Source organism: Anas platyrhynchos, chromosome 7 (assembly GCF_047663525.1).
Source record: "Anas platyrhynchos isolate ZD024472 breed Pekin duck chromosome 7, IASCAAS_PekinDuck_T2T, whole genome shotgun sequence".
Taxonomy (NCBI): Eukaryota; Metazoa; Chordata; class Aves; order Anseriformes; family Anatidae; genus Anas; species Anas platyrhynchos.
The window spans coordinates 39,859,410-39,884,455 of NC_092593.1; the positions used below are offsets into that span (position 1 = coordinate 39,859,410).

Genomic DNA, 25,046 nt, shown 5'->3' on the forward strand with positions numbered 1-25,046 from the left:
GGTGCAAGTCTCATGTCAGAAAAGAAAGAAAGCTCAATAAATATAGGATATATACCATAGGATAGTGGTGGTTCCCAGTTTCTTGAAATGTTCGACACACAGACTACTAGAGGAACCACTGCCAGTTAGGTGAACTGGAGTAAGAACCTGTTAGTTGCAAATCAATGCTGCTTCCATTCTGTACCATGGAAGGAACCAAGTATTTTGGGGAAAATGATAAGAGCCTTTCAGCCAGAAAAACAATTGCAGAAGTGTGCACTGGAAGTATGTACAACTGCAGGCTGACATGACAATCAATGTGCAAAGGGAACTTCAGTGATACCTGCACGAAGGCAGTACTCAAGGGTAAGTAGCTTGGTTTCAATCTCTGCTCCCATTTTATGACAAATATAGAGGAGGGCTGACATAACATCAGCTACTAAGACAGAAAAACAACAGCATTGATCATACACATCTCTGTAAAAAAAAAAAAAACAATCCTCCCTTGAAGGCCTGAAGAAAACAAGGGAAGAATATATACTTCCAAACAGGAGACCATAAATGCAGAACCCCTCCCTGACCTAATGGATACTTAAGTCTAGCAAAGAAGTCCAATCTCTTTTCTATTTTTTGCTAGTTGACACCATTATGCTAAAACACATTATGTGCTGTAAAATGACAGGAGAGAAAAACAACGACAAGAGTAACAGAAAACGTGAGGACATTCATTTAAATTGAGGCTCACATTCTGTCTAGAAATTGATGAGCTGTTTATGAATTTCTGTGAAGTCTTTCATTAAGCAAAATGCTTTTCAAAATGCAGCAGAAGGTACTCTTATTTAAGTGTGTGTTTGTTTTGTTTTTCTAGATTTAACTATCACACTTTTACATTGCAATCAAAGTCTAACTGCAGCTTGTATTGCACATCTATACTACGTTTAATTGCTTAGGTATAAACACAACAGCAAACAGCCTAGCACAGCCTGATAAAGTTTTTGAATCCATTTGTCAGATAGCTTTTACAGACGGTGCTTGTGAAGATACCAGCTCACCAAGCTTGTGCACCAGTCACTACATTCCAGCCAATTTTTAAAAAGGTCTAATTTTAGTTTTATTAAAGAATGTTGCAGTATAGAAGGTGATACCTGGAATAAACCACACAAGGTGACCAATATATTGAAAAATGATGTTACTCATGTTTATTATGAAATTCACATTCCACTATGAAACAACAGTAAGTGCAAAAAGCTGATGAAAATAAACACAAAACAACAAAAGTTCCCAGACCATTCAAAAACATTGTGTGTAATCCTCTTTGTGTAACAGTCAAAGGAGGCCCAAACCTAACATTCTTCTTCCCTCTCTGCTGCTCTTTAACTAAAAGTAGACTTTTGCGTCATCAACCACATGTATTTCAAGTGTGCAGTTATCTCCAAGTTTACCAAACACAGTGAAACTTGAGCTGTGTATCTTTAAAACTAGAAAGCTATACATTTGTACTTAGTTTAAGCCAATCTGAGTAAAGGTAAAAACTAAAAGAATTTCTCTCCCAGTGTCTTGAAACTTTCCATAAAACATGGGTAATTCCTTTCTTTGCAACACTTATTTTTGTCTCAAACCTGCAAGGTAACAGAATCTTTGCCAAGTGCCATTTCTCCATCAATTCTTCATTAACTCACTCAACCAAATCACATTTGCACAGGACAAAATAATCTTACGCAGGAGCTCAGCCATCTTAGTCACACAAGTTTGTTTCATCTCTTGTAAGAAGCAACAAGCCAAATCAGTTCCTAGAACAATGGCAACTTTAATGTTTTATCAGAAACATATATGTTATTCAAAAAAAAGTTTGTCTTCTAGAATTTTGGCACAAAGCAGTAAACTTGGAAGAAGTGGCAAATCTTTCCCTGTTGCTGCAAGCCAGACACATGCATACAAAATGCACAACAGAATTTCAATAGCACTGTGCCACAGCATCAAAAACTGGATAAATGCAACAGTATACAAATTCTTTCATCATCTTCCTGCCTTGTGTAAAGTATCTGAGAATACATTATCCTACAGAAAAGAGACAAACAATCTTGCAACATATCAGTAATACAGTTTGAACTGAACCAGTTTATATTGCCCGGCTATGCAATATGGAAATGTCCCAAAGAGAAACATGCATTTAATTAATGTGCTGTTATATAAATTTTAATGGAAACCTGGTCTGCCAAAGGAATTCTGATTTAATTGATTTGCTGTTTATGTTGATAACACACAGTGATTGAATGGCTGGGGTTAACTAATGAAGCTAGTTAGAAACACAGTGAAATACCTTTAAAAAATTTTCTGTCACTTACTTACATGTATTCCTATAATAAACGTACAAAAAATGGACATACTTTTGACACATTATATACTTCTCTGTTTATACCGAACTGCCTAACCTTCTGTCAACTCATTTCTTAGTTCACTGGAGAGCAACATTACCTCTTCCCAGACCTTTCATTCTTACCTTATTTAGCTAGGTAAGACCCTGTGCACAGTTAAGGAAGTACAAACAAATACACAATAGTAGTATATAATTTTCATTAAAAAAAAATATTAACCCGTATATAGTATTTTAAATAAAATTCACCTTTTATAAGTTTAAGTTTTTGCTTAGATAGCAAGAGGCAACTCCAGGAATTCCTGAATATTTCTGTGCGTTGCTGACAGACAAGTTTCTGTTGAGAATCCCTGTGCAAGTTTGAGGTGGTTACTCGTTTTAATTAAAAAAAAAGAAAAAAAAAAAAAGAAAGACTGCTATATCAGAGAGTAATCATAAGATCTATAGTGATGTAAAAGCAGAAAGGCCACATATAAATCAGTTTAAGACACTTTGTTCTCCTACCCTATTCCACTCAACCCTGAAGCAAAAACGATGCTGATTATTTTGATGTGCCATATGCCAAAAGCAAATCTGTGTAATTATACCAATGCTTCACACCATGCACCCAGAAAGATACCAGCCATTATATTCCACATACACTGCAACAGCCAAGCTAAACATTGACTGTTTTATCTAATTGTATGGAAACATACTTTAAAATCATTTAAATATGTTGATAAGTACAGTGAAAAATCACATACTGATTAAGAACCCCTTTCCACTCCGGTCACTAGCCTATTCCTCCAAAGAACTTTTGGCAAATACTTTTTCTTCTTTACGTTACCTTACAAATCTATTGTAGATTATTCAGTTATAACTAAAAGCTTGCACAGAAAGGAAACCAAAAAGCAGCATGGACAATAATACTTTGCTGAATACCACTGAGAAATCAGATTTCTCCAAATGATTTTCTTTTGGGACAGAATGCCTGCCTTAGTTCTGTTCAAAAGCAGATTCAGAACCACTCTCCATCATTGGAACATGGGATTCCAACAGATAAAATTGATCTGTGTTCATAAAATGCTACAAAGAACACTATCTTTCATCTCTTGTTTCTGAATATAGAATGGTAAATTTTGCTCCAAAGGAAATCTTTTAAACAAAATCCTGCCTAAAATCAGAAATATCTGAATGAAAAGCATGATGTTTACTGCAAAACTCTAAAATGTATGGAATGTCTACCTATCAAGAGAAAAGTCAGATTTCTGAATTTTCAAGCATTTAAGTAAATACTCTTTGCTTATTTCAAATAAAATTGAAATAATTAAATTGAGCATGTAGTTTCAGTGTTGCAAAAGAAAATAAAAATGTGCCTGAGATTTTTTTGTGTGTGCAAAAATGCCCTCATTTACAAAGATGCATGGGACACTTTGGAAAGATTTCTTAGCTTGAAATTTTCACCTAATATATACTTTTCTGCTTCGTAATTCTTATTCATTGCACCTTCCACTGTATGCTTCAGAAGCTCTGGAAAGAAATTAACTTCTGTTATTATCTCACTAGCACAATGGCACTCTCAAAAAACAAATGCTGACCATCTGTTTTGGCATTCATAAATGTACGTACTATTTTCTTACATAGAATTAAAGGTTCTCTCACCTGCTTCTCAATGTGGGGAGTTCAAAAGAGTATGGTTTCTGAACTAGAAAATACAAGAATCAAAAATGTCCCAAGTTTTTGCATTTGTTTGCTACAGAGAAGAACTTGGACCAATTAAGCTGGTCATTATTCTAACATTGCATTTAAATGATATGATCTGACTGCTAACAAATAGCAAAATCCTATGGTCGTATGGCAGAAAAAATAGAACAGCACCTGCAAGATGGTTTTACAAATACAGTTTAAAAGGTTTAAATGCTGAGAATGTCTACAATGGTCTTTTATTTAAGCTAAAACATGCTGAAGGGATCACAAAACTAAGCTTTGGCTTCTTTCTTTTCTTGTCTTCCACAAAAGCCTTCTTCCTCAAACCTAAGCATTGTTCTTTTCTCCTTGATCCCAACACTTCTCTCTCCCCCATCTTTTAGCATGCACATGCCTTCTTCAACTCTTCTGTAACACACCTAACCATACCCGTACTGGATGTTTATTCCTCAAGTATTATTTACCATGCTACAAGTCCATACCAGTCAGTCCTCCTTTAGGATATCCATTTTTGACGACTGTGTGCAGACTGGAGCTCCCAGTGCTCCAATCATGGCTGGAAGACTCTGGTTTCTTCTCAGTCCTGCCATTAAGTTGCTACCTGCATTTAAAAACACAGCTGAGTCCTGCCTCCGTAAGCTAACCTCTGGCCCCTGATTCTTCCTGTGGTCCTTTGTCTCAGGGGGCTTAACCACCCTGGCAATACCCAGCCTCTTCAGCCTGTCCACTAGGTTCATCTTCAACTGGCCTATGTCTGGAGCGTTGCGGGAGGGCTTTAGGCCATACATTTCCTGCAAGAATGTTTCTGCTGGTCGGGAAGCCAGGAAATTTTCTGAGTGATGCACTCGAGGCTCAAATGGTGAAGGGGAAGGACAAGGTGAATGTGAGGGAGAATTGGGTGGAGTAGACGGAAAAGGGACTGTTTGAGGAGGCTGTAGCAAAGGCAGTTTTTCTAATATGGGGCTATCATAAACCTTGGCAGAGATGCCTCGTTCTTGCAAAAGCTGTGCCAGACTGCTGGTGCTGCTGAGGGTAGTTGTTGAATCTCCTCTGTTGGTGAGAAATTCTCCAATATTAAGCCTGTAAGACATGGCTGGAGTGCTCACTACTGGATTTCCAGTGCTGCTGCCACTATTTCCAAGTGAAAACGGGGTACACATGGGGCTGAAATAAAATAAAAATGGAACAGAGAAAATACACACATTAGACATTTCATACCTGCTTGACTCTGTATATACATTTTAGTATATAAAAGAAACAAGAAAAATAAAACTATTGTTACTTATTCTGGTAACTTCAGCTTTAGTAGTTTCAGTATTTGTGTTCTGCAAAATATCTAGACAATATTGATTGACAGAGGGGTTTTGGTGTAAGTACCAAAGAATTTATTTTTCCATATATAATTTTTAATGTCTGGCCATGGAGAGGAAAAACTCCTGCTACGACAGGAAGTAATGTTTTTAAACTAAAAAGGGGTAGATTTAGATTAGGTATTAGGAAGAAATTCTTTACTATGAGGGTGGTGAGGCACTGGCAGAGGTTGCCCAGAGAAGCTCTGGATGCGCTATCCCTGGAGGTGTTCAAGGCCAGGTTGGATAGGGCTTTGGGCAGCCTGGGCTGGTGGGAGGTATCCCTTCCCATGGCAGGGGCTGGAACTAGGTGATCTTTAAGGTCCCTTTCAACCATAGCCATTCTATGGTTCTATGAAAGAAAAATGAATTGTTATGACAAGATTATGCCAAGAAGTGTTCTATAATCAAGTTCATTGTTGTGTTTTACCTTCTGTTTAGAACCAAACTTAATTTTTGAAGTTAACTTAGATATGATAGCATAAAACTTTTCAAGATCAGCTGTCAGTTCAGAGCTTTTAGGAGAACGTTTCATAAAACAATTACAAAGGAATGTAAGATGACAAAACATGAAGAAACTTTGCTGAAGAAACACATTAGTTGAATTGCTAAATTTCCAGAAAATGAAACCTGAACACCCAAAGCTACCTATGATAAAATGCTAACAAGTAGCGCATTATGGATGAAAGACCCTGTTGAATGATGCTATAGCTGTAGTATATCACACAAACACTAATCTTTATTTTCTATGTACAAACACTGCAATCTCTTCTGCTCTACATTAACTCAAATGATGCTTCCTGAAACACTGAGTATAATTGTTTTCTGATGGATACTGGATGTTGGACAAACTTAGAGGACCCTTAATAGACGAGATTAATAACTAGAAAAAATGCAAACAAGTTAAATCAGGATTTGCAATTTGAATTGGACACTTGATCCACGTAAACTGGTGTTCTGCTTTAAAGAGCACAACCAGACAAGCCACAATGTATTCAGCTAATTGTCATGAAAACCTTAATACTACAGTCACTTTTTTTAAAATATTACACAACCTTAAATACATGTATAAAACAGTGCTCAACTATAGTGTATTACATAGAACATCGACATCCAGCAACAACTTAGTTTTTAAAAAGGACAGAATAAAACACATTATGACTTTTTTTTGTTATTGTTTTTGTTTTAATACAATAGGTATATGATACAAGGAATTTGCTATTTTAAGAGTATAAATTTGCTTCCTTTAAGTTACCTTAACCTATTCGAACTCTCATTGTGGAGAATTTCTAGTTTCCCCTTTGTAATTACAACCATTTTTATGTGTAAATATGTGTATTTCACGTGCTGCCTAACTGTCTTGGTATTTTTTAAAACTCGTTCATATATCAGAATACAGAATACAACTTCTTAATCCCACACAGCAATTCTTAGGATGTTATCATACCTGGGAGTAACTTGGGTGATATCAGATGGGTGAAGGATTCTACATGTAGTAAAGGTAAATGTGGAATTTGTTGAAGATAGACACTTTCCAGGATTTGAGGCTGCAATGTGGAGAATTTACATCCCATGAAGGTAAAAATACAGACTGATTAGTACTAATGAAAGCAAAGTTTAAGATGATGCTATTAGCATTGCTAATCTTTTTGTTGTTTGTTTTGTTTTGAAGTAGAGAACAAACAATAACAAAGACATCATTGCCCCAAGGCCAAATATTTTCCAGTGAGAAGAAGATACTACAATCAGTTTATTTTAAAATCAATTTAGTTACTTGCTTTATGCTTTTTTTCCCAATTTAAGATGAGCTGAAACTACACTCTTCAAACATCAGTAACATTAATAACAACAGAAGCAAACTAGCACTATAAGAAACACTAACATCCAACCTGAATCTAAAAGCAAGGATCATTCTGCACAGACACAGGCTTCTAACCTTGCAAAATGCTCTGAAGAGAACTGGAAGCAACTGTACCACCTGTATTAAACTGTATTTGAGCTAGCACTTTGAATTACTGTAGTATGGAGCTGCATAAAATTAAGTTCTTGGAGGCAAATTGCTAAACCAAAATAAATGTTAATGAAAAATAAGAGTCCTGAAAAGAAATTTCAGTCTGAAATCCCACACTGTAATCAGACAACTGAGCACATAAACAGTGATGAAGTCCTTGCAAAAAAAAGCAAAAAAAAAAAAAAAGCAGAAATTGGCATGCAAACAGAGGAAAAACTACTAACTATGCTTCTTACCAGTGAGTGGTACTGCTACTGAAGTAATAGGTGACAGGAAAATCCCTGACCCTTGCTTTGACACTGCACACTTCTTTTTCTCCAGAAAGGATGGTTGCACTTGAAATGTTATACCTCCTTCACCTTCTTCCTCATCATCCTCCTCCAAGTCAGAGATGTGGTGCACACTATCATCAGTCAGAGGGGTAAAACCTTTTGTAACAACACCTGGTCTTGGGTCCAGAATGGTGCCTAGGTTGGGTCGAGCAAGCTGCTGCCAGTGAAACAGGGTCTGAGATCCTGGTGTGACAAAAGAAGGGTTCCCGAGAGCTGTTACTTACAATTACATTGAGTTACAAGAATGCTTGTTATAACAATTTCAGCCAACTGGTGCTGACGTTGATAAACATAGTGTGGTTGGATGGCAATGCCAAGCACAAGAAAAAGCCTAACACTTAGCACCTTTATAAGAAAGACAAGTACAAAGCGACACTCTCGTGAGCTAGCTGGTACATAGCCAGCAAATGCTACTCCTTCCTCTTATTACATATTGCATCTACCTGTACACACACCAACAATAATTTAGTTGGCAAATTAAAGTGAAATCTTTTTCTGCTGTTAGGAGAAGGAAGATCATCCTCTTACCTTCAATGGGCTTGACAATTTGCAACTTTTCTGGTAGGAGGACACGGAGGTTACTAGAGCTGGCAGAGAAATCAGTGAATTCTGAGTTTGTACCCAAGGAAAAACAGCTTTCTGTTGGTGTATTACTACCACTTGCTCCTTCTTTCTGCTCAGCAAGCAAATGCATTTTTCGCTCCCATTCCTCCTCAAAGAACTGCTTCTCGCTCAGGTAGTTCTGATGACGGAGGGAGAGCCTGTGCAGAGCTGTGACTAAGTCATTGTCCCCAGGAGTTCCTGGCTGGCCACACTTATGCGTGCCCCTGTGAGAAACATGAAATAATAATAGATATTAAGACTAGCAAATTAAATATTTCTCTCTTTTACATGGCAGGGGTCCAGTGTGGATTTAGTTTTAAGTCACTTAGTTTAGAAAGACAGACTGTGTTTCTTACTTCAAATTCTTCTCAGAGCTGCTCCTCTGGGTCATCTGTGTGTGTCCCTCCGAATGTAAGCCAGACTGAAAAGGCTTTGCTGTCATAACAACACTTAACCTATTAGAACCAGGAATTGGTAATGGGACAGGAAAGGAAGACGAGCGTCCACGAGTGACATTAGCAACCTTGACAGTGTCGAATACTCGTTTATGTTGACCCCTGCAAGAAAATTAAGGAAACAAACATGAGTTTCAGAAACATTTTTCAAGGGATAACAAAGTTTTGAGCAACAGATTTGCAAAAGATAGCAGAGACTGGACTAAAAAGATTTAAGCCCAGAAGAACAGGATTGCCTAACACACCCATGTTTTAGGGAGTACTGCTCTAATAAATATCTGAATTACCACTTTGACCTGAAAGAACAAAACAGTCTATTGATAACCACCTGATAAATTTCAGGAGCTTACATTTAACTCTTGCTCAAAAGTAAAGTCTTCAGGAATAAGTCTTCAGCTTTATAAACTGTTATCAGTCTTTCAGCTATAATTTCATTTGCCAGAGATTTTTATATAAGCAGTAAAAGTGATAAAACTAGTGCTGTGTATCAAAGCATCTGCATCAAAAATCTGAGAAACTGAAGAATGAAATAACATTTTAGCAAATTCCCAGCTTCCTCATAGAATCAAATAATAGCAGGCTTTGAAGTTGAAAAGTTACAAATACTACAAAAAAAATAGAAAATTTTTCATAGAGTGAACATTCACATTTATAGATTTCCAGTAATCAGTTTCACCTTACTTAATACAAGCACATGAAAAAGTATTGAAATGACACACAGAATCTAAAAACATACTTCTGCTTGGATAGAAGAGATTCATCACCCTGACTCAATTCCTTACGCATTGTCCCTTCAATTTCTGCTGCAAGGGAATCCTAGAGAAAAATGGGAACCAGAAGAGTTTACACATTAATAGAAATCTTCTTCCTAACAATTTTAACAGAAAATTTTAAAATACTCTAAAATTTCTTTTTTTTTTTTCTCCTCATTATTATGTTTCACACTGTGTGTAATACACAAACCTTTCAGTCTTTGAAGGGGATAGCAAGCAGGAGAATTTTTACACCATAATTACACCTAAATATAACTGGTTTGGGTTCAGTTGTTCAGTTTTCATTTTAAAAATCTGTTCTTTTTTGGTACTTTTTATGTTAATTTCTTAAATTAAGCTACAACTGTAAGAACACTTCTTAAGAGGTCAAAAACATACATGAAGGATTCTGTATATGCAGAATGATCAACCAAAGCCTGACAAGTCCCAGCAGAACCCAGAAATTTGTGAGGACACTACTCAGAATATACCTGACAGAAGAAGAGGAAAATAAATGCTTTTTTTTCCCCATTGGTTTATTTATCTTTAGCCTAAGGTTATATATTTCTGATTATGCTTAAAATTTAATCTCACAAGATAAGGAGATGAAGAGACAAAATTACATCATAAATTACATAAAGAAAGAAAAATGCAGTTTGAACTCTCAAAAAAAAATGGTTTGTTTCTTAAAGAAATGTTGTCAAGTTATAAAATTTAATACACATATGCAGGCACAATGGAGCACTAGCTATTGAATATACCAATCAATTCCTGTACTTAACAGAAAAGTCATATAAAAAGGAAAAAACATTTTAATATCACAAAATGGTAAGTGAATTATTAGTTTACTAAACATTTAATTGTCAGAAATGTACACATTAAAGAAATGAAAAACTGTTAGCTCAGTTCCTTTGCCTATTACAAAATAGTTTCCACTGCAGCTCCTGTAACAGCTGTTTTACAGTTCTATGCTATTACAGGCCCTATATGTGCCAGTAGGTATACAGCATGCTAGCAGTATTTATTACCACAGGAAATGCTCCACATGACTGGGGATGGCAGAGACAAGCAACAGAGCGGACTCTGCTGCGCAGCAACTTCACTTCTTCTTGTGATTCATGCAACATCCCTAGACACTCTGTGTTCCGATCTTGCAACTCATGTAGCTGAAAGAAAAAAAAGAGTATGTGATACCACTGAACTTCAACAGAAGCAAATAAAATACACAGTGAAGCTGAGTAACTCCTACAGAAAACAATATAGATGGGACTATAATATTTCTCCCACTGCACATCACACACCAACATCTGGAATTGGAAGCAGTAACAGACAATGCTCAGCATATCACCCATACCAATTTTAATTGTGACACATATATACTCAAGAGTATAAAATTCAAAGTAAAACACATTGAAAAACTCTGCAAATATTGATGCAAAAGTAGCAAAAGAGAATAATCCTTAAAGATCTAGTGAGCTACAGTATTGATATAAGCAGTAATATTTATATGAAAGCACTCCGTTTCTCATAACTACTACTAACAACAAAATTTACCTAGTTTGAACACCTTGTTTGCCTTTCAGACTCCTGTGAACTACAAAAATATTTGTGTAGACTTAACTAAACATAGTTATTCTTTTTCCCCTATCATTTGACTCCAACCACAATGTAAAATTAGAAGTTTTAAATAAATAAAAGTTCTTGCTGCTTTTATGTTGGTTTCAGCTGGGATAAAGTTAATTTTCTTCCTAGTAGCTGGCATGATGCTGTGTTTTCTATTTGGGATGAGAATAACATGATAACACCCTGATGTTACAGTTGTTGCAGAGCAGTGCTTACACTAAGTCAAAGACTTTTCAGCTTCTTGTGCTACCCAGCCGACAAGGAGGCTGGCTGTGCATGAGGAGCTGGGAGCGGACAGAACAGACAGTTGACCCAGAATAGTCAATGGGGTATTCTGTAACAAATGGCATTGTGCTGAACAATAAATATGAGGGAGTGTTGGCTGGCAGAGGGGTGTGCTGCTGCTTGGGGTCTGGCTGGACATTGGTCAGCTGGTGGTGAGCAATTGCACTGTCCATCACTTGCTTTGTATATTCTTTTATCATCATTATTATTATTACTATTTTCCCCTCCTTTTCTATCTTACTCAAGTTTTACCTCAATCTACAAGGTTTTTTCCCCCTTCTATTTTTTTGTTTTTTTTTTCCAATTCTCTTCCCCATCCCACTGGGGGAGCGTGGTGATGGAAGTGTTTGAACAAAATGCAGTGCTTAGCTGCCTGACAGGTTAAACCACAATAGTCATTTAGTTTTTTTTCTCTTGTACTCTCTTTACACGCCCAACCATCCATCCATCCATCCATTTACCCACCCACCCACAAAAGCCTTAAGTACCTCTACTGTCAATTGTCTCTGAGCATCTTTGGAAGCTTGTAAGTGAAGTTTCAGCTCTTCCTTTTCAATCACATGCTGAAAGCACAAAAAAGCGCTAGTTATTTTTTTAGCCAGTTCCCCTAAGGAAGGTGGTCCTTGCCATTCTTTCATGAAACAGCCACTTTCTTGTGATATAACCCTTGATCTGCAAGTAATTTTTTACCCACTATAAGCATGCACATATGTACATAAATGGCGCGCACACACACATACACACACACTCCATCAGCAGTCCCTTACTTCTTTGAGTTTATGCTGAAGATCAACAATCTGAGACAGAAGGGATGAGATCTCTTCCTGGTAGCGAACCAGCTCCTCACTCTTCTCTGACAACTCCTCTGTTATTCTGGAAATTTGAGCATTTGTTTGCCCTACAAAACATAAAAGCGACTTAAAGGAATGGAAAAAGAAACAGAAAGGGAAATGGAAAGGGAAACAACTCACTCCCCCCAACTAACTGTAACAAAAAATATCCTGCCCAAAACAATACAGTTGGAGTTTCTTGTATACTTGACCTGAAAGGATAGCAAAATCATAGTAAAATCTGATTGGTTTTGCATAGAGGTGGGACTACATATTTAGAAACATAACCTTTAAGCAACAAAGTATCTACCTTATTTATTTCTAAACAACAGAAAATCTTCCATCAGTGCTAACCAATTGAGTTAGAAAAATGATTCTCTAATAGTGCTAAATATTTATTTTTTAAAATACTGTAAATTAGCAAAAATATACCCTTTCATTGATAGCAGTTATTGTACCATATAGATTTACTATAGGACTGAAATTACTAAAGCTCATTTTTCAGGGGTAACTAAGAGAAGGATGTTCAAATACTGTTTTGATGTTGTGAGAAACAGCTTGGATACTCACGGAGCTCTTTAACACAGTCACTGACTAGCTGCTGTTCCTTCTCTTCGTACGTAATGGTTTCTGTCTTCAGCTGGCAAGCCTTCAAAAAAAAAGTTAGTGGTTTTCCAATTTCAGTTTATCCATATATATATTAATGTTACAAGTTTTTATTTTGGATATTGTTACAACTGAAGAATTTCCCCTCTCTTTCTAATTTCTATGCATCTCTCTGTCCTTACTAACCATTTTTTTCCACCATAGTCTGTTTCCCTGAATTGTATATGACTTTTGAATAACAGACATCCAACCACAGACATATGAGCAAAACCTTATCTCTCTCATGCCCCTACTAAAAAAAATATTGCAAAAATAAGTAATTTGGTATGGAAATGTAAACCAACACAGTAATCAGAAGTAAGCAACTGAATTTGCTTTTGAGCTTCTTAAGGCAAAGAAGCTTTGAAAACTAAATTTTTAGCCAACTCCATGACAGTACTGAAAAGCTCTCAATAGAACAGCTTTTCCCCTTACTCCTCAACTGTTTTACTTAGACTGGAAATTTTCTGGGCCAGAGACTGTATCACAACAGGTCTAAACACCATCAATCATAGTAAATTCCCATCTCCATTTGGACTGTCAGGATAATTCCTGATATTAAACTTTGCACACATACACGTGCAAGTTCACAGGACTGCATTTGACTCACCCTAGTACTTAGTAATGGTGTTTGAAGATTGTCCAAACAAGCAGAAGTAAAGCTACACAAGTGTAGATAAACACACTTCTTTATAAAACACTGTTACACAAAAATAAAAATGTGCAAATACAGGCTCAACATGATTGAGGCTACTTCAAGTCAGTGAAGGTTATGTTATATCATACAATGATAGCAGTCTCTTTTTAATTTCATTCTTTCCCCCACTCTGTAAAATAGATTGAATTCACCCCGGTCCATAAAATTCTGTAATCATATATGGGGTTAGGAGCATAATAAAATAAATCTGACCTTTCCCTCTTTCTTTTCTGTTCAGCACTACTGAACTATCCATTTGTTCCTAAGAGTTTTAGGGAGTATGTGCATCTCATTCTGAATATTTTGAAGACAAATCAAGGAGAAGAGTATATCTTTTCATATTAGAGAATTCTACTTCTCACTGTATTGTTGTAACAAGCTCAAAAAACATCAATCACCCAGCTTCCTTACAAAGGACACCCAAACTTTCTTAAAAGGAAAAAACAAACAAACACACTTAACTGATTTCCCCTTTTACAAATTCCACTTTGCACCTCCAAAGACGACACACTGTGCATCTGCAGATTCTAAATCTTGTAACCATTGGTTTCATGAGTTCTATAGCCATTTGTTTTGTCTAGCCATTTAGTCCCTATGCTTGTAAAAGAACACTTACCTATATTAATGTTTTATACATGAAAGAGACCAATTAAAATATGGAAACTAATACCATAGTCAGAACTTACTGAGTCTTTAAGAGGATTTGAATGGAAGCTTATTAATACTTAAGACTGAATATACGTTGACAAAGGTGTACCATCAAATCAAAGTTCAAATTCACAAAAGACTGCTACTAATTGCAGTCAGGTTTACACCAGAACTGGTCACACAACCGGAGGACCTGATGAGTCCAACTACTTTTGCTGGGTGCTCACATAGGTTCCCCTATTTCATCATATACCATAAAGGTATTGAGAAAGGAGTACTAGAGGACTCCGAAAACAATGAATAGCAGTAAAGGAAACAGAAAGATGTGGAGGAAAAGTGTTTGGATATGATTTGCATACAGTGAAACAAAATAGTTATATATTCTGAGAGAAGCCTAGATGCTGGATTCTTTTTAACAATCCCAATTTATCTCATATCCAGCATATAAGGTACACACTGTAAGTCGGCTATACCTTCGAACGGAGAGCAAGGTTCTCTTCTTCCAACTCCCTGAGTTTATCTTGCAAGATATCCAGCTGCAAAAGACCTTGTGATACACTGAAAGACTCATTGAAACGAAGTGGTGTAGAACAGCTGGAATCTGTTTCACTTTCCTCAGAAGCAATTGAAACAATACGAAGTAGGTCATCCTTCTTCGATAGTTCATGCTGCAGCTGGTTAACCTAGGACAAAAGAAGATCACCAGCTTGTCAATTCTTGGACCAAGAAAGCTGACTGAACTATGGTAATTAGGAGAATGATTTCTAAGTGTACTTATGTAGTTTGAAAGCAGCAATCAACTGTTTTCACAATGAAATAATATGTTTTTATTAATCCTCTTCTCATCATCATAAAAAGATGGGAAAAATTAAAAAAAAATAAAAAAAAATTACTCACTTGATCTAGAGTTTGTCCTAACTGCTCTTCTAGTGCTTCATTCTGTTCTGTCAACAGGTGGTTTCGCTTAAGCAGGGCTTGTCCAATTCGAGCTGCCAGTTCCAGGTCCCGGTCTTTCTGCTCATAAGAAGTATACATGTGTCTACTTTTAATCAGATAAAGTTTAAATACAGAGTAATTTTAGTTTTTCATAGCTACTGATTAACGCAGCACTCTGAGATCGCTACTCACTCTCAAACGGATTGCTTCTGCAACACTGATAAAACAATGATTAATGTTTCATCCTTTAGATCCAAAACACATCCATTACTATGCTTCTCTTCCAGTCATTCTCAGTAACAGGGGGAGGGCACCTAACCTGGGTACAGTACTGGTGAAGTTATATGGGCTCTATTGTGTCATTCCAAGAAGTCACATACACTTATGCCTATTGTCTTTCAAGTAACAGCTTCTCCAGAAACAGACTGCTTAATTGGAATAGTGCTGAGAAGATAAAAGTCAAGTGGCACTTAGAAAGCAGAAGAAGTCTCCTTCTTTCTCATTGCATGCTAGCTCCTATGAGGTATCCATAGCATTGCTAAATTTTGTTTCTGAGGTGGTGCAAATGACTGGACAGCTTCTCATGACCCTTACGTTTGACAAGCAGCTCCTGAAGATAACTGAAGCAAAAATTCCAGGAGATGAATAATTTCCTCAAATACGTGTCCTCAAATGTATTAACACAATTATATTACAGAGATGAGCATACCTCAGCTAGCAGATGTTTGACCACGTCAGTGTCACTGTAGGTTTTCTGTTCCATGTTATCTGTGCCTAAAACTGAGAAATAAAAAGCGTACTTACTGAAGTTGCTTAAGTACAAGAAGACTGCTTGGAAGGGAGAGAATTAAAACACAGAGGACATTGTTTATATAAGCTTAAATACAACAACTAGCTGTGGAAACTAGCAGAGGCTATCAAAATGCATCTTAATTTCAGAAGTATGAAACAATGCTCATTTAAGAGATTGATCCAAAGTACTGAGTATTTACAGCTTTCAGCAATATTAGCTAGAAGTTGAGGTGCTTGCACATCCTTCACGTTTAGAAAAAGGAGAAGAATCTCTTTAGATCAACTTTTTGAATACAGATAAGCTATTATCATCCAGCCTTTTGGGGAGAGAGAGAAGTAATGTATATCCATATATAGCTGAAAACACCTGCAGACTTTGTTGAGAACAAGTAGTATTTCGAGAACAAGACCAAGTCAAGAAGAAACAAAGAGCAAAAAGAATTTGTGACAACTCTGAACAGAACTTGGACCTAAAGTATAAAACGCTGTCTTGAGAAGCAGGATATGCTAGTAAATAAGAAATCTGAATTACCTTGTGCAAATTTGTGAGATCCAGCAAAGGAGGAGGGAGGAAGTTGAAAAAGAGCTACAGTTACAGGAAAGGAAAGACAGGGAAGAAAGAATAAAAAGGAGAAAGAATTAAAATTCAAGGAAATAGTCTACTGGGTTTGGCTGGGATGGAATTAACTGTCCCCACAGCAGCCCATATAGTGTGGTGCTCTGCACTTGTAGCTAGAATAGCATTGACAGCAAGACTGTCTTCACACACCCCCCAGTGACCTAAACAAACTAAAGAGTTTTTCCATACCATATGACAGCATGCTCAGCAATAAAAGCTGAGCAGAGGGGAGGAGTGGTGGAGGGGACAACTCTTGTTATGAAAGCATCTGTCTTCCTGAGCAACTACTACGTGTATTGAGGCCTTGCTTCCCAAGACATGGCAAAACATTGCTTGCTGACAGCAAGTAGAAAATAATTGTTTTCTCCCTTTCCTTCTGTGTGGCCTTAAATTTGCTATTTTTGCTTTACAGACTCAGGACCATGAAAGCAGCAAGATAAGTTGAATAAATATGGAAGTATCTACTTCAATTGGAGACATAAGTTAACTTGCTTTGAAACTAATTCTATCATCTCTGCATTGTAAAATTATTATGAGATTATTATGGGATTTGGTCTAAATCTATTTCTGAGATTTTTCTGCCTTGTTGAAACCTGATTCATGCTCTGAGTATATAGTAGTATTGGTTCTGTTAGTTGCTGTTTTTTTGTCTTTGTTTTTACTGAGGGCTGCTGATGTGGTTATGAGATAGAGAAGTGCTAAGCTGAAGTGCTCACTAACTTTATATATGCACATTATGTAAGCTATGTACATGTATATCCTTTATGTAGGTACTGCACACAGATAACCTTGCATAGCATAACACTAAGGCTACATGCTAGGAACAAAAATAAGTTGCATTTTTGTATAGAAGAAAACTTACACAGCCTTGAAAGACAGGAGAAAAGAAAGAACAATACAGAAGAATGAGGTTTACTGAACTGTTTTTCTAATAGCTTAACAGGGAAGAAAAATGAAACTAACAAATCAAACACTTTTTACCAAGTAGATTAGTAGGCATAAAAATAAAACACATGCTATTAAGGAGTGTTGAACTTAAAGCACTGCCATTTGCTAACTCTATTGCCAAGTGGTGCAAAAACAGAAAAACACCCTTACAAAATTTAAAGTACTTGTCTTTGCATTGTGGAGGTCAGTTTTACTGTGCCACTTTGACATTGTTTGCTGCGAGGGCACTCATCTTACTAATACTTTGAAAATTCACTGCCCAATAACTTTCAGCCTTTAGCAGGCAGAATATTATAGCCAGCTCTCCTGTGGTAAGTATTCCCACCAGATGATTTCAAGTGGAAGTTTCTATCCAGTGCTAAATTGGTTTAATAAAGATCTGTTAGTTACATACACGGTTACTCTGAAAGGGAGGTTCCTAAAAACACAAACAAGTATATCTGCTCTGGTAAATGAAATCTCAGAACTATCAATTTTGAAACTTAGCTCTATTCAACTTTTGTAACTTTCTTACACTACAGAAAAAAAAAAAATACATAGTTGTTATAACTCTCTACTGTGAACATACATGTGCAATTTCTGCTTACTCACCTCGCCATGGGAAGGCTGCAAACAACTCTTCATTTTGGTTAATATTCTTGTTATGTCGTGCCATGTTCCTTTATTCACATATACAAAGTAGTTCTAAGGACAGATGTTTTGTAATTTGAGGTTTCTTATTCTACCAAAGTTGAAGGAGAAAATATTCTTCTACCTTACAGAAGTGAGTGCCAGTAGGAGCTCACACTAAGTGGATTGCTAATTAGATGCACCTTCTAATAGGCGGCAGCAGCTATAAAAAGAGGAGGAGCAAGTGCAGCAAGTATTGTATTGCTATTTTCCCCCTAGATGTCAAATACAACTTGACTCAAATCATAAGTTCACCATTCTTTACAGCAAAAGTTGCAAAAAAATTTCCATTTGTATATAGAGGGAGAGATACATAAAATCCCCAAGTTATGCTTCACAACTATGATTATCACATTTATTCCCAATTCCAGTCACTACTAAGACAGACACAAACTTCAGCTAACAAGATATTTAGCAGTGACTATAACTACATACTAAGTTGTGTTTCTATCTGTCTGGGACCTTCCTGTAAATTCTCCTGTAAATTACTAGGCTCAGATGATAACAGTTACATTCCTTCTCTTTGTCTAGACAATTTCTAGGGGAAACAAAAAAAACATATTTCTCTTGAATTTATATGGATCAACAGTTACAACAGCTTTGACAGAGTTATACCTAACAGTGATCTTTTTAATTAACGTGATGAATTTCACATCCAAGTTGGGTAGCCAAATTTTAATCTCACATATGTTATGTGAGATTATGCATCTATGCATATGCATCTATGCTATCCCAAAATTCTAAGACAGACTTATTCTAAAGATTCACTTTTGGACAGAAATTTAAAATGATAGTTGCAGTGCATTTTTGAGAATATATAAAAAAAAAAAGAAACTGTTCAAAAAAAACAAAAACAAAAACAAACAAACAAACAAACAAAAAACAACTCTCACAAGCAGATCACTTTTTTATTTTCACAGAAGAAAATCCTGTAATTGCAAAGAACTTCTTTCTGGGTGAAAGAGGAAAACACCTGTTTTTGTAGTATTTTGACAGCCAAATAATCATGACTTAAAACCCCTGCCACCTCTCACTGCTTGGAAATGCAAGTTCACACTGACTTAAGTGTCTTCTCTTGGAGCAATGTGCTTCATTACACTGGAACTGCGGGCACTGACCAGAGACACATTTGATATAAAGTTGCTATCAGCACTGACAGACTTTGATCCCAACTCTTTCTAATTAAAGCTTAGAGATAAGTACACACCCCACTGACTACACACAATCATTTCAATTGAACTATAAAAGTGGTCGCTCAATATAAAATTACTTGTTCACAATATTATTATCAGAAACAGACCAAGCAATAATCATTAAGTGGCTTTCAAAATGCATTCCACAGTTAAAAAAAAAAATTAAGCATGCAAGTTTAATCAATAACAAGCTTGCTTTAAATCAGGGATTGCTGCATGTGTAAAAGGTAATATGTTACTTTTACTTAATCATTTGCTATACACCCTGGGTGGAGGCTGAAAATACAAACAACAAAAAATCCCTGTGCAGAGGTGACACATACGTCAAAGAGGCATTCATTACAGAGAAATAGTAAGTTGAACCTAAATACCAAGTTAACTCTCCCAAGTGGTTCCTTCCAATATAGGGAGTAAACAGGACATAGCCATTTCTCTAAACTGTTTACAACATTCCCCTCTTTTCACATTAAAACACTTGAAATTACAGGCAAATTACTGTTTAGTTCTTTCTGGCAACCTTTATATATGTTTAAAATCAAATGGTATAGAAGGTTTCTTCACATGATATGATGCTGTTCAATTTCACCTTAATGATCTGCTATCTTTAAGGACTACTGTAATCACAACTGACTGGCAGCAAAAAGTTACTTAGTATTTTCAGAACCTGAAGGCAGTGATCAACATCCACATAGTACCCACCTGCCCAACATTCACAGATTTGTATCTCCAGAAGAAACAATTAATAGCATTTCAAAAGCAACACTGACACACAACATCAGAACAAATACCATCAACAGAACCATAGCATTGTTAACGTTCCTGAAAACAGAACTGCTGCATACTCCATACCTCTCATATCACATCTAGTCTAACACAATTCTAGGTTCCTTCCTCTTTTTCACTATCAGATGTTTCTACTCTTATTTCTAAGTGAAATCTAATGATTAGGCAGGCAGCCGTGGGACATGGTAGCTCAGCTCTTAGAATGACAGAGCTGAACAACAAGCACTTCCTCTGTACTCAGCTTTTCATTCCACCTCTGCAAAAATGTACAGATTTGAACATTACACTTAAACATTAACCAGTTTATATTTACATTTTGCTCTTCAATAAATGTCAATGTCAAAAAATAATAATAGTTCTTAGGCCCAGGTATACTCACTCATGTAACGGAAGGTCTCCTCATCGTGAACTGGAGAAGAGATTTTGGGAAGACAGCCATGGCAGTTGGACTGAATCCAGTCTTGATTTTCATACAGATACAGAGAGTCCACTCGTAACTTGTAATCTGGCAACTGTTCTTCTAGCATGCTCACCAATTCTACCTCAGGGAGGTCCTCAGTGGAGCAGACATCTAAAAGTAAGTAAATGCCACTAACACTACATTACAGGACATTGAATATGCCATATATTTATTATATGCTACAGTAGTATAGATTCTACATACTACAGAATACTTTCATAAACCTTCAGTAGGTTTGAAAAAATTCTTCTGTACTGGACAAATTACCAGAAAACTGATTGATATTGTGGCATTTGCAAATTCCTCATCCCCAAGTGATTCCATAACTTTCTGCAAAGTTGTTCTATCCATGGCTCCATCTGACTTCTTAAATACAGTGCATTTAATGAGCTTCAACTTGTATCTTTCCCTGCTTATTGAACTAAAACACAAACCTACATTTTAGCACCAGATGATTTTGTAAGATTTCATTGGCTTTAGCATAGTTACAGTTCTGTTTCCTGAAGGAAATTCACATACTTCTTTTTCTTCTGTTTATCATTTTGTTTGGTAATTGACATAGGCTTGAATAAAGTAAATAGAAATATCAATGGAATACTGCCTTAAAATCAGACAACTTAAATACAAAACTCTATTATCATCCATATGGAATCATGCTTTATGTGAACACGGTACCCAAACTTCTAAACAGTAAAATTTAGCTCTTCCTGTTTTTCCGCCTTATTCTCTTTGAGATTGTTGCAAAAAAGGAACATTAAGTTGCTGAAGTACTGCACATCAAAGGTATACAATGATTATCTTTTGAACATGTCCACCAAAGATGAAGACTGTCTTCAGTATCCTTCAGTGGAAGATATGTCAACATTGATAATTAACACTGAATCAAAAACATCTTACAACGGAAACTGATTTAACAAGCTAATTAAAGGACTCACCATTTTTGTTGATTTGCAATATCAGATAAGTAATACAAGGAAAATCAAATTCAAGGCAGTTTTCAGGTTGGTGTTATTTAAAATATTAGATACATTCAGGACTTGTAACAGATTTCTCCAACTTACCAGAGATGCTCTCCAAGACCCTGTGATCAAAATTCATGAGTCTTTTCTTCACAGTTCACTTCTTTAGAAATAACATTCTGTAGTCAGATTGTGCACTGTCCCCTTATTGCTTTGCTGGGAAGATGGCTTTGATTTCCAGTATAAGGGCCAGCCATCAAGCTACCAAGATGCTAACACGTCTGGCATCAACTCACTTCTGTACATGGATTCGTACTCCAGATCTATTGCTGTCTTAGGACATGCTCATTCCTTTCATCTGACTTACTACTCAGCAGAAATATCTATAGGATATCTCATATAAACTTCACAAACTTCTCAGCTCAGCCATCACCTAGAAATAAAACAAGAAGAACACCAGAGCTTAACACATTTCACGCTTTCAAATGAGATCAGTTGATTAACATGACCTCTTTTCTTTCAGACTGAGTTTCCTCCCTGTACTACCACTTAACCTCCCAAAATAAAAATAAATTAAAAGATTAAAAAAAAAAATCCTTAGTCTAAACATTACATTATATATTAAAAGTGTCATTAAAAATATGCCTTTTCCCTGCAAACATGACATCTCACCTTCACCACTGACTTTGTCAATTACTGTTTGTTTATACCATTCCTCCTCTTCCATATAATATTTAGTATAGGACAAGCTCATTCACTGTAATGAGGCACTTTCCTTCAACACTGAAGGACAGCAGCTTCAACTAAAGACAAATTTTCTTCAGGCTACTAAGTGCATTTAAAGCAATGGGTTTTAAAGGCAGGATTTCAAACACATCATTCTGAACATTAAATTGGCATAAAGAGATTTTATTGGACTGCTGTCTTCAATCTCTTCCACTTTAGAAGTCCACTAATTAAGATTTGGATCTATCAGAAATTTACAATTTTATTACAGACTGATGATCTTCCATGTAAAATCTAAGAGTAATCCTAGACAAAAAAACAAAAAAAAACAAAAAAAAATGCAAGAGAACAAGATGTCATTTTTCCTCTTTCTACATTCACTAAACATGTGATTCTCTTTAAAGCTTACATTAATTTCAAATTTGCTCTCAAGAGTTTCCCCAAGCACAAACACAAATTTGCCTTCTTGTCTGCAGGAATCTTTCATTTGACACGCTCAGAATGGACAGTGCAGGAGCTTTTTAAAGAAAGCCAAGAGCCTGCCAGTTTATCTGCTTGTACAGTTTAGCAGATCAAGAAAGAATTTTCTTCCATTAAAGTCAGCTTATACTTATGAACAATACCTTCTTCCTTTGTATTTTATTTACCTGTTTTAATTATTATCTATATTAGGTACTTACTAAGAACTGTAGGACTGAGATTTCAGAAACATTTGTTATTTGAAAGTTAATTTGTTATGGGACTTTGATTCTTAGTGATGTAAGACCATTTATTCAATTTTTATATTGAGACTCCTCTTGCATTATATTATGTATTTCTGTCAGTGATCCCCAGGTCCTTTTCTGCAAAGCTGCTATCCAGACTGTTAGCCCCCCGCATGTACTGGTACACAAATTTATTCATCGGCAGGTGCATGCAGGACTTTGCATGCAGGACTTTGGCATAAAATGCCAAAATCTGAAACCCAAGACATCCTGACTGAACTGAATAAGCACTTTTTTTTGTTTGTTTTGTTTTGTTTTTTAAACCGTGACGGTGACTGAGCACTGGAAAAGGTTGCCCAGATCAGTTGTGGAATCTCCACCTTTGGAGACATTCAAAAGCCACCTGGAGATGGTCCTGGGCAGGCAGCTCTAGGTAGCTCCACTTAAACAAGATTTATTTCTCAGTTAAACAAGTAGTTAAAAGGAAAAAGCCTCACAGCAGTTCTTACTGTGTTTGTGATGTAAACCACATTTGACATAAGGAAAAACCACCTCACAAGGCAAGGTGGTTTGGGTCTTTTTTTGGGTCTTTTTTTTCCATTAGACATGCCAAGATTACATTCCTTACTTTGCAAGTGTGGTATTGAGGGACTTCAGTACCACAGTATTAAATGTTGATCAGAAGGAAGAAAAATTTAAGAGACACAACTGTTTAACAAGCAGTTAGATAGGCCTTACTAAATAAACTGCATAAAAATGCAAAATTACTGTTTCTTTTGGTTATTCAAGCTTTAATCTCAAGACTGTTATGCTGTTGTATGAACTATGGTTATGACCTCTACCCTAAACCATATTCAAAAGCTGCCAATTAAACAAATCCAAACCACATTAAAGGAAGAAAGATAGCACAGTTACAAGACAATGCAGCATTATACGAGTTGTGACTAGTCAGAGCCTGAGGCTGGTAATAAACATTTGCAATGACAATCCTGCCCCACAGATGAGATATGTCAACATCCATAGATATGGTTTCCACCTACATTACATTTGTAGTGTTACTAATGTATAAAGTGCAATTACAAAAGGAATTAATTAAAAGCAGTACAAAGAGATGGAAGGCATCCCACAAAATAATAACCACAGGGCACACAAAATCAGTTCTATTTCTAGGCAGAAGTCTTCATGCAGCACAGAAGCTACAATTCTACAGTAAATACCTTAATCCTATACTCATTTTGTACAGAAATCTCATGGAAGCATCGTAACACCACAGTTGTCGGTGTCTGATACGCCCCAAGCATGGGGCTGTGCCACCTACCAGTAGTAACTACGCCATTTAAGCATCAAAGCAGCAAACTTTTGATAAAAATTATTAGAGTCCAGAGCATATTTTATTGTTCATTATTAGTGACTGTAATCTCCAAACTTAAGGAAGTCCTGTCTGGACTAAAAGATCTAATTACTTATTTAATAAATAATTGTAAGTATTCTATACAAGTCAACCCTGATTAATATTCCAGACACCTGGAAGTGAGGAAATTTGTAACTAATGCCCGATTTTTCTTGCTTTTTTCTACCTCACAAAATTTCTTCTCTCGTCCAATTTTAAAAACATTTAAAAGGCAGAATCCTTCTTTTAATCTGTCACTTCTACAGCTTTCTAGGAAGCCAAGGGAAAATCAGAGGAATGGGTCAACATGAGCACAATATTTCTTATCTATTGACACTCAAGCTTTTATTGATTTTGTCTACTTTAAATAGTCATATGACTTGAAACAGATTTACCTGAGAATTTGAAGACTGTCATTAGCAAAGACATTATCTCTGCATTTAAGTGACATCAGAAATGACGGAGACTACTGAGACACAAGTGGCTGAAATACTTGGAAGTTTCCAAGTGCACGTTTATAAGGCCAAAATTCCAAGCAGCAAAAAAAAAAGGCTTATCTACTGTCTGTGCTTAGACTAACTTTCCAAAATGATGAATC

The 25,046-nt window shown here is 36.2% G+C and overlaps 1 protein-coding gene across 6 annotated transcripts in view; it reads right to left on the bottom strand.

Moving 5' to 3' along the window:
• Positions 1-1,153: 1,153 nt before the first annotated feature.
• The window catches only part of TRAK2 (trafficking kinesin protein 2), a 34,806-nt gene continuing 10,913 nt past the window's right edge, over positions 1,154-25,046 (bottom strand). For 2 of the 6 annotated variants that reach the window (XM_072041370.1, XM_027461020.3), the window contains 16 exons: positions 21,731-22,061; positions 20,589-20,780; positions 16,530-16,583; positions 15,915-15,985; positions 15,167-15,283; positions 14,743-14,952; positions 12,850-12,928; positions 12,217-12,347; positions 11,938-12,012; positions 10,570-10,707; positions 9,526-9,605; positions 8,691-8,891; positions 8,260-8,558; positions 7,636-7,914; positions 6,836-6,935; positions 1,154-5,203 (listed from right to left, as the gene is read on the bottom strand). In XM_072041370.1, the coding sequence (XP_071897471.1) occupies positions 4,525-5,203; positions 6,836-6,935; positions 7,636-7,914; positions 8,260-8,558; positions 8,691-8,891; positions 9,526-9,605; positions 10,570-10,707; positions 11,938-12,012; positions 12,217-12,347; positions 12,850-12,928; positions 14,743-14,952; positions 15,167-15,283; positions 15,915-15,985; positions 16,530-16,583; positions 20,589-20,780; positions 21,731-21,767 (2,742 nt within the window). In that variant the 5' untranslated portion in view covers positions 21,768-22,061 and the 3' untranslated portion in view covers positions 1,154-4,524. Of the gene's footprint in view, positions 5,204-6,835; positions 6,936-7,635; positions 7,915-8,259; positions 8,559-8,690; positions 8,892-9,525; positions 9,606-10,569; positions 10,708-11,937; positions 12,013-12,216; positions 12,348-12,849; positions 12,929-14,742; positions 14,953-15,166; positions 15,309-15,914; positions 15,986-16,529; positions 16,584-18,155; positions 18,249-20,588; positions 20,781-21,730; positions 22,062-25,046 lie in introns of those variants that run through there. The other 4 variants (XM_027461022.3, XM_027461023.3, XM_005014519.6 and 1 more) reach the window with 4 other exon arrangements.